This window comes from Lactuca saligna, chromosome 8 (assembly GCF_052625555.1).
Source record: "Lactuca saligna cultivar CGN05327 chromosome 8, ASM5262555v1, whole genome shotgun sequence".
Classification (NCBI taxonomy): domain Eukaryota; kingdom Viridiplantae; phylum Streptophyta; class Magnoliopsida; order Asterales; family Asteraceae; genus Lactuca; species Lactuca saligna.
In genome coordinates, this window is record NC_136424.1 from 147,843,504 (window position 1) to 147,852,495 (window position 8,992).

Genomic DNA, 8,992 nt, shown 5'->3' on the forward strand with positions numbered 1-8,992 from the left:
ATATGTCATATTGCATAATATTTTGTTAGTTATTACCTAGTAAACACTTAATAAATATAAGAGAGCATGAAATGACTAAAATGCCCTTTATGAGAGGGACATGTGAGGGCGATCAATGGATCCAATCAGATAGTAACAAAGACAGGGATGAAATGTGTGAAACCTCCAATAGAGACCAATTTTGACAAAATTAAAAACTAGGACTAAAACTTTAGAATTGTGCCAACTATAGGAAGCATTTCTGTAATTTAGTCTTGATTGAATAAAATATTACCACGTCCTTGGACTCTCCTGCTTTATAGCTTCTCTCTTCATTCCATCTATACTTAGAAACTTAACGATTCATACACCTCCAATTCGATTTGATAATCAGTTTTTTTTTCCGGCAGAGCAGCCATGGGATCACCTACGACCACCGAAGAGGCCGATAAAAAGAGCCTCATTAAATCCTCTTCCTCCGTCTCCAACTCCTTCCGCCTCCGTTCTCCCTCCCTCAACTCCGTACGCCTCCGCCGTATCTTCGATTTATTTGATACAGATCACGACTCCTTCATCTCCGTTGACGAACTCAACCGCGCTTTGGTAGTCGTCGGCCTTGAAACCAACGTCTCGGAGCTCGATTCTGTCATTAAATCCTACATTCAGCCCGGCAACGAAGGTCTCACCTTCGACGATTTCCAGGCGTTGCACAAGTCCCTTGGCGACCTCTTCTTTGAGGACGGTGGTGGTGGAGAGGAGGAGGATGCCGGAAACGAGGACCGTAGCCAGCAGGAAGAGACGGATCTGACGGAGGCATTCAAAGTGTTTGATGAGGACGGAGATGGATTCATATCGGCGAAGGAGTTGCAGGTGGTTCTGGAAAAACTAGGGTTTGCGGAGGCGAGTGAGATGGGGAGGGTGGAGATGATGATATCGTCGGTTGATCGGAATGCTGACGGAGTGGTCGACTTCTCGGAATTTAAGGACATGATGAAGAATATGTCGCATAAATAGGTAACCCTTCTTCATTCATTTTTCAGTTTTACTTTTATATTAGTTTTTTTTCCTAATTAATTGTTTTTTTGTAAATTTTTCTTCACCATTATTTGTAATTTTATTTTAATTATGACGTCAGTCTTGTACAAGAAAATATGTAACCTTGTTTTGTTGAAGAAATAAAATGTTATTGCGATTACTTAGAGATGGAATATGTTTGTGCATTGGTATTGAAACCTAACCTTGTCTGTTGTATTGTATTTGGCTAAACCATTTGGCTCACGTACATATTTGGATGTTAAATATCCTCGTTGTTAGACCAGAGTATGGAAAACATAAACGAAATCAATGAAGCAATAAGACAAGGACAATAGACCCCACTATTTTTGTTGTTCGTTGAAAGGCTAAGTCCCTTCGAGAACCTCCTCAAACCTAGAGAATGTAAGCAACCATCCCACAATCTCTTCTCGGGAACATAAAGTGATGCTTGTAAGCATGTTTCAGTAATGAATTTGAAGAGCCGAAAGAGAGATTAGCCAGAAAATCAAACCAAATAGCATATTTATAGCACCCAAATTCCAAGTGTTGCAACTCTTGACGAAAAGTTGCAATTGTTCGAAAATACCTGTCAAAACGGGTGAGTATATAACAAAAAAAAAAAAAAAAAAAAAAAAAAAAAAAAAAAAAACCCTGCTAAACATAGCCACCTTTTAAAGTTCCCTCCATTTTTTCTTTTAAATATTTGAATGGATTTAAAACTAATAAACTCAATAAAATTTACTTATGTTGGACTAGTTGCTACCTGCTAAAGCAAGATAACAACCTTTTTACAAAATAATGTGATAAAAATTGTAATTGCTCCACTGATTGTGAAAATAATCCTACAAGATATAGAATCAAAAACGGAAAAAAATCGTCACTAAATCCCTAATTGACAAATCTTGTTTGTCGAAAAAATTTGTCTTGTTTGCAACTTAGCGGTAGACTTGTCAAAAATTAATGATGAATTTAGTAGCCCGTATGTGTAGTTAGTGAGTCATATACTCATATACTTGACAAAAATCATTGTTTATGATGAAAGTTTATACTTATTACAAATATCAACCAATAATTCTTCGATAAAAGTACATTGATAGCCGCTACTAATAATTATGTTTTTTTTGCATTTTGGATACAATTTAGCGGCAAGACGACTTGTATGTATGTATGCATGTGTATGCATGTATGTATTAGTTTATGGTGTTGATTCATTTGTTTTATTAATAGATCAGATGGGTCTATATCTTCAACTTTTTGCATCTGTTAGTGTATCTTCGATTTTTGCATCATGAATTTTTGGTTTTTATATGAGTTTGATTATAGATGTGTTTCATATTTATTATTGAAATGATAGGTGGTTTTGTGTTGCATTTTTGGTGATTTTGTGGTCGGGGATGGTGACCGGAGGTGGCACCAAGAACTTGATCTGTGATCGAAAATGGTAACTATCCAAATTAAATAAAAAGTTAGAACTAAACATGAAATTTTAAGAAAACTATAGGGACCATCATTCTATTTCTATTGATTTTCCCATATATATATATATATATATATATATATATATATATATATATATATATATATATATATATATATATATATATATATAGAGAGAGAGAGAGAGAGAGAGTAAACTACACGAATCGTCCCTGGTCCAAGTGTGAAATTGCACGTTCAGTCCATATTTTTGAAAATTAACTCGGACCGTCCCTCACGTATTTAAATACTACCCGTCCAGTCCTTATTGTCGTTAGACGTTAGTTTTCTCCGTTTGGGTGCCCCACGTGCCTTGCAAACAGGGGTATTTTCGTCATTTCATGTTGTCTGCCCATATTAAAGTTGTTTCCTCTCCCCTGCTTTCATTTATCTTCGTTGGTCTCTTCCCCATTACTTATTCCCCCTTTCGTTCTTCGATTATGCTTCTCCAACCAAAAAAAATGGCAATTAGATGCAATTGTGGTGTTGAAGTTGTTATTCGTACCTCATGGAGCAAGAACAACCCTGGAAAATGTTAATATGCGTGTTCTAAACCAATTAATTTTGATTTATTGATAAATCTAACCTACTCTCCTAATTTCTCCTAATTTCTGTAATTTTTAGCATTGTTAAATGTTTCTACACTTACTTTGCAGGCTCGTGGTTGCAAGTTTATTGGTTGGGTGGTGGAGGATCAAAATGTGCTTATATGAACGTTAGGATGAAGCTTGAACAACAAAATCTAAAACTAAAGTTTTATCTAGCTATTAGTTGGTTTATGTCTGTGTCAATTCTAGTGTACAAAGTATAGTATAAGTTATCAGATACGTTTACCTTTGAGCTGTACAAACTGAAGTTGGATGTACCAGTTTGCAAGGTAATGAAAATGTTTTTTTTTTTTTTTTTTTTTTTTGGTATTTCCCAAACATGTATTCATACCAAAACAATAATTTATATCATACATTAAGTTATCAAATCATTACAAACATGCATTCATATGTTAACAACCTAATTAATCATTAAGTCATTCAAACCATTACAAACATCCATCCAATCAACATAGTTTAAAGTACATCACCTTCATAGTTAAAGAAGTAGCACAACATTAGTTCAAACTGAAATTACAGATCCAAAATACATGAAATAACATTGTTTCAAGTACATCAAAAGAATTATCCAACCAAAATACATGAAAGTAATATACAACTAAACCATCAGACTTTTCCCCTTACTCACAGCACCTGAGTTCTGTCACACACCAACATTCAGTTTTACATTACTACCATTGACCTGTGATCCTCCTACCACCTGCCCCTTGTAGCTCCTACCATTATGCCTAACATTTCCACACTTTGAACTTCTACTTGTTCTGGTCCCTCTAGCACTATCATCTTCAGTAGCAGATCTTCTTCTTTTCTTTTTTGGCCTACCAATAGGCACATGATGTTTTGGTGGTAGTAACTTTGTTGGACAAGCACCTTTTTGCCCACATCATCCTCCCATTAATTGGTTCATTTTTAAAGGCATACACTTATTTCCATGTCTTTAACTAGTATGTTAGGTGAAATCCTTTTTTAGGTATCCCAACATTCTCATTATTTTCCTCATATCCCATATAGTTGCAATTATGTGCTTTCATGGCATGCAGTGACCCCCCCCCCCCCACTTGTTACATGAGCATGTATGTTGTGCTATGTCACTACACATTCGTCCACACCTTCACCACCTGTAACGTGATACTTCGCATTTCCACAAAATGCAACCCTATACTCTGCACCTTCAACTTTGATCTTCTCTAGAGTCTTGGTAGCTGTAGGAGTTAGTGCGCCAAAACATTTGTCAACTATCTAGCTTTTGGATAATAACAAGATTCTTCATTATGTACTCTCTAATAAATTCCAATCAACTTATAATTGGTTTGTCACGACCCTTGACAAGTTTTCTATTTAATGTCTCACAAAGCTTGTTTAACAATGCATCACAATGTGCTCTTCCTATAGAATAACAATGTTGCATCAGAATTTTCAATAATCTTTTAAGATGCATACAATCAATGATGTTGAATAGTTCTAACATATATAACTTACCTGTGAAGTGAGACCTGGACCAATGTTGGGGTGGAATGGCTTTAGTCCATTCATATGCATCATTGTTCAGTTTTTTCAGTTCCTCCATTGCAAGATTGAATTGTTGTACAATTGATGTTGTTGCATATTTCTAGAGACAATCTTTAAACTCCTTGGCCCTCCACTTTCGCTTCATATTCTCATGGATATGACAAAGGCAAAATCTATTTTCTGCACATGGAAACAATTTTGCAATTGCATGCAAAACACCTAACAACACAAACATAGTCAATTTTATATAATTAATACAAATAATATTAAAGGTTAAGTAGTTAAACTGTGTATATTATTACCTTCTACCTATCAGTTATAAATGTGAAGCTTGAATTGGTAGTCAAATCCAAATCATCACCAATATTTTTTAGAAACCATGTCCAAGAGTTGTAGTTCTCATACTCTACAACACCATATGCCATTGGCTAAGTGTAGTTGTTTCCATCTAATCCCTATAATAGTAAGAAAAAAATAGGTTAACATGTATAAGTCATATGTAAGATTAAGAAGTTAAATCGTGTATGCTATTACTTACCATTGCTATTATAATTATACTAGGGTAGGGATCCTTCATGAATGCACCATCCAGTCCAAGAAAGTCCCTTTTCCCTACTGCAAAAACCTTGTTTCAGTGGCTCAAGACACATACACACGCACACACACACACACACTCACACACACACACACACACACACACACACATATATATATATATATATATATATATATATATTCATATACGTCTAAAAATCCTAGTATCTGATGCAGGGTTGGAAGCATTATCCACTTGAAGCTTGACTGTTGTGTTTGGGTTTCGAGTTTGAACCTCCAGCAAATAGTCCCTCAATATATAATATTGACCCCCAAAATAAAGCCATAATAGTTTTTATGACATTTTGTTTTTCCCTAAACAATTTCATTTATGACTTCTAAATTTGGTATTTCCTCTCTAGCTGCTCCTTTCAAGCCCTGTTTTGTATTTCTGGATTAGACTCCAATTGCTCAAGTATTTGTTTGGAAAGAAACTGGTAATTACAAGCTTTGAATTTTCTTGTTTGGAGACATTTATTCTCATTTTCAAACATTTTCACTGTTCAATCATCATCCTTTTTCCATTTACTTACTAAAAGTTTCCAAGGGCACTTATTGCTTTCATCTACTTTCACTGAACTTTTCTATTTTACTGGACCCACCATTACAACTACACTTACTCGGTCCTCCTTTTTCACATGCTTGACAAGGTCCACCATTCATGTTACTTTGATTGGCCCTACTTTTCCCACTAGTTTTACTTGGTCCACCTTTCCTCCAAGTCTCAAGTATCCCCATATGTGGTGTTGTTTCTTTACATACTACCCTGACCCTGTTTTTATCATGCTTGACAATATCCAATTCTCTTCTTGTCTATATTGCATGTAAGTAGATTCTGGCTTTTTCTTCCCGAGAACTTGAGAATGTTTGAAGTATGTAGAAAGGGTCACTCACTTGAGCTGCATCATTTATCTTTGCCCTTTCAGCAGCCCGAATTTTATTTCTTCTTTTAGTCAATTACCCTTCATCAGATGATGACTCAGATTATAGAACATCAGTGTTGATCACATTCATTTTCTCATCTGACATTACTACATTCTCTATTGTAATAGGGTATCACCAACCCACTCCAAATTATCATCAATGTTGAGCTAGAAATCATGCATGTCCACCTCAGGATCATCCAACAAGTTATCCTCATCAACAATGAAATATCTATCATCACTATCACTTGAATCTCCACTACCCTTACTATCACTAGACCAACCTAAGGGTTCGCTAAAGGTTTCCACAATAGGGGGTTCCATGTTTGGTTCTTTCATAGATTCAACTTCAATAGGGGATTCCATTCTGGGGGGTGAAACATGTGTAACATCAATATGATTAGGTAATTCCATGCTAGGTTCCATTCCATTCTAGGGGGTGAAACATGTGCAACATCAATATGACTAGGGAATTCCATGCTAAGTTCCATTATAAGGGTTTTCATGCTTGGTTCTAAAATTAGGGGGTGGGGGGTGTTCAACTGTGGTTGTTTCAATTAAGAAGGGGATTCAATAATCTCTTCAATCATGAGTTTTGTAGGGTTAGGAGACATAGCATATGTATGCAATTTGGTACACCAAAATTCTATATACACTTCTATAAGCTTGTGTGAAGCAACGTAGGACCTTAAGTGGTTGACCTCTTGGTACCTACCGAATGCAAACAACCAAAAATCTACATCCCCTAATAGTCGTGTAAAGTGTCATACATAATCTTACCTTCTTCAACGCAACCCAACTCCTCCATCATATCAGCAATTTTGTGAACAGAGAACAAATCAGTGTTGATCAAGTCCAAAAATTTGTGTTGTCCCTTGATGTATTTTCTCCTAGGAAATTTGGTAAACTCTTCTTTATAGTGTAAGCGTATACTAAAAATAGTTGGATTTCAACCTTCACAAGAAAAAACAACAATATTTTCAAAATCGGGGACAAAATGATCAAGAATAGAGCATAAAATGGTTAACTTTCCTTACTGTAACTGGCTTCCAAATCGATTTCATCCATTTGTGGTTGCATTCACCACCCACTCATCTTCACTTTTGATGGAAAACTAGAGTTTTTGTGAGACGAGAAAGGTTTTGATCAGGGACTGGGTATAAAACGTTTGGATGAGCTGGATATGGCATCATACGTAGTCAATAATATACACATGACATGAAACGATGAAAATACCCCTGCGTGCAAGGTACGTGGGGAACCAAAACATAGAAAACTAACGTCTAACAACAATAGGGACTGGGCAGGTAGTATTTAGATACATGAGGGATGGTCCGAGTTAATGTTCAAAAATAGAGATTGAACGTGTAATTTGGCACTTGAACGAGGGATGATTTGTGTGTGTGTGTGTGTATATATATATATATATATATATATTTGTATGTATGTATATATATATATATATATATATATATATATATATATATATATATATATATATATATATATATATATATATATATGACAAAACTACAAAAATGGTCCTTGTGATAGGCATTTTTTCTTAGGTTTGGTCGAAACCTCGATTTTTTTGGTTTCGTGGTCCTTTTGAGCTAGTTATGTTGCAGATTTGTCCCATCTGTAAACTGAAATGACTACAATACCCTTGGGGTATTTGTTTTCAAATTTTCTTTCATTTTTTTTTAAATCTAATATTTATTTAAACAACTAAAAAAAGGGTGTCTCTTTCTCTCTCTCTCTCTCTCTCACTCACTCTCTCTCCACGATAATATTGATAATAAGAAACAATCTTTACTCCACACAATTGATTTCCGGTGCTTCTCTCACACAATTGATTTCTAATGCTCACATAATCAAAGGGCTTCTAACGATAGTCTTCATCCATGCTAACCACCAGTCTCTGTTTTCCAATCTCCAAGACGAGTCGCACATAATGTCAAAGTAAACCCTTAAATCTATAGTTACTTCTCTCCGGGTCTTCATCACTTCTTTCAGTTCCTACGCCGTTTTTGAAAATGATTTGGAAAAATCAACACTGCTGTAGTTAAAGAGCTCCGTTTTCAACCAGTCGGGAGTGCCAACAAGCTAGAGAGAAAGCTATTCAGATCTCTGTTCGTCGGTAGGAGTCTCATGTGGGTCATAATGCAAAATTGATGGGTAAGTTGTCAAATGCTATATTAAAGCTTTCAAAACATCAAATCTTATCACTCTCGTGCAATGATTTAAGTGGTGAAATTCCTGATGAAATTTGGTGTATGAAGAATTTGGAGTGATTAAGCTTGAAAGGAACATGCACGATTGGAATTTAAACTCCAATTTCAGAGATTTGGAAAACCTTAGGGTTCTTTACCTTGGGTTTAATAAGATATCTGAAAAATGCCAAATTAATTATCTAATTTGAAGAATCTTTAAATTTGTTTAAGGATGGCTTTAAACTGGACTGTTAGAGCACTTCTTTTCTTCTTGAGAATAGCCTGGCCTCTGGTTGCTCCTACAATATAGGCTTTACAACTCCAAGCACTGTGATAGAAGGGATGACATTTAAACACTGGGTCTGGCGATACATCTTGTTGAATACCTAAACCTACGAATATGAAGAACAATGAAAAAGGGTTAATTTGTCAATATGAAGAGTAATGAAAAAGGGCTAATTTGATTTGCGTTTTATTAATTATAATAGTTGTTTAGATAAGATTCCAAGCTCGGATTCCTCCAATGGAGTTCAAGTTCAGATTGAAATTATGTGAACGATGATCATAATTACGAAGAGAGAAAATTATGTGAACGATGATCAAAATTATTAAGAGAGAGAGAGAGGGGGAGAGAGAGAGATAAAAAAAGAGAGAT

The 8,992-nt window shown here is 35.4% G+C and overlaps 1 protein-coding gene across 1 annotated transcript; it reads left to right on the forward strand.

Moving 5' to 3' along the window:
* Positions 1-345: 345 nt before the first annotated feature.
* Positions 346-1,137, forward strand: LOC145012276 (calcium-binding protein CML42-like). Its single transcript, XM_078971068.1, has one exon. It carries the CDS (start codon positions 397-399, stop codon positions 991-993), a length of 597 nt encoding a protein of 198 aa, XP_078827194.1. The 5' UTR covers positions 346-396; the 3' UTR covers positions 994-1,137.
* The last annotated feature ends 7,855 nt before the right edge of the window (positions 1,138-8,992 follow it).

What these genes read in the sequence shown, in the direction of transcription:
- LOC145012276 (XM_078971068.1), top strand. Translation starts at nt 397, where the DNA reads ATGGGATCACCTACGACCACCGAAGAGGCCGATAAAAAGAGCCTCATT.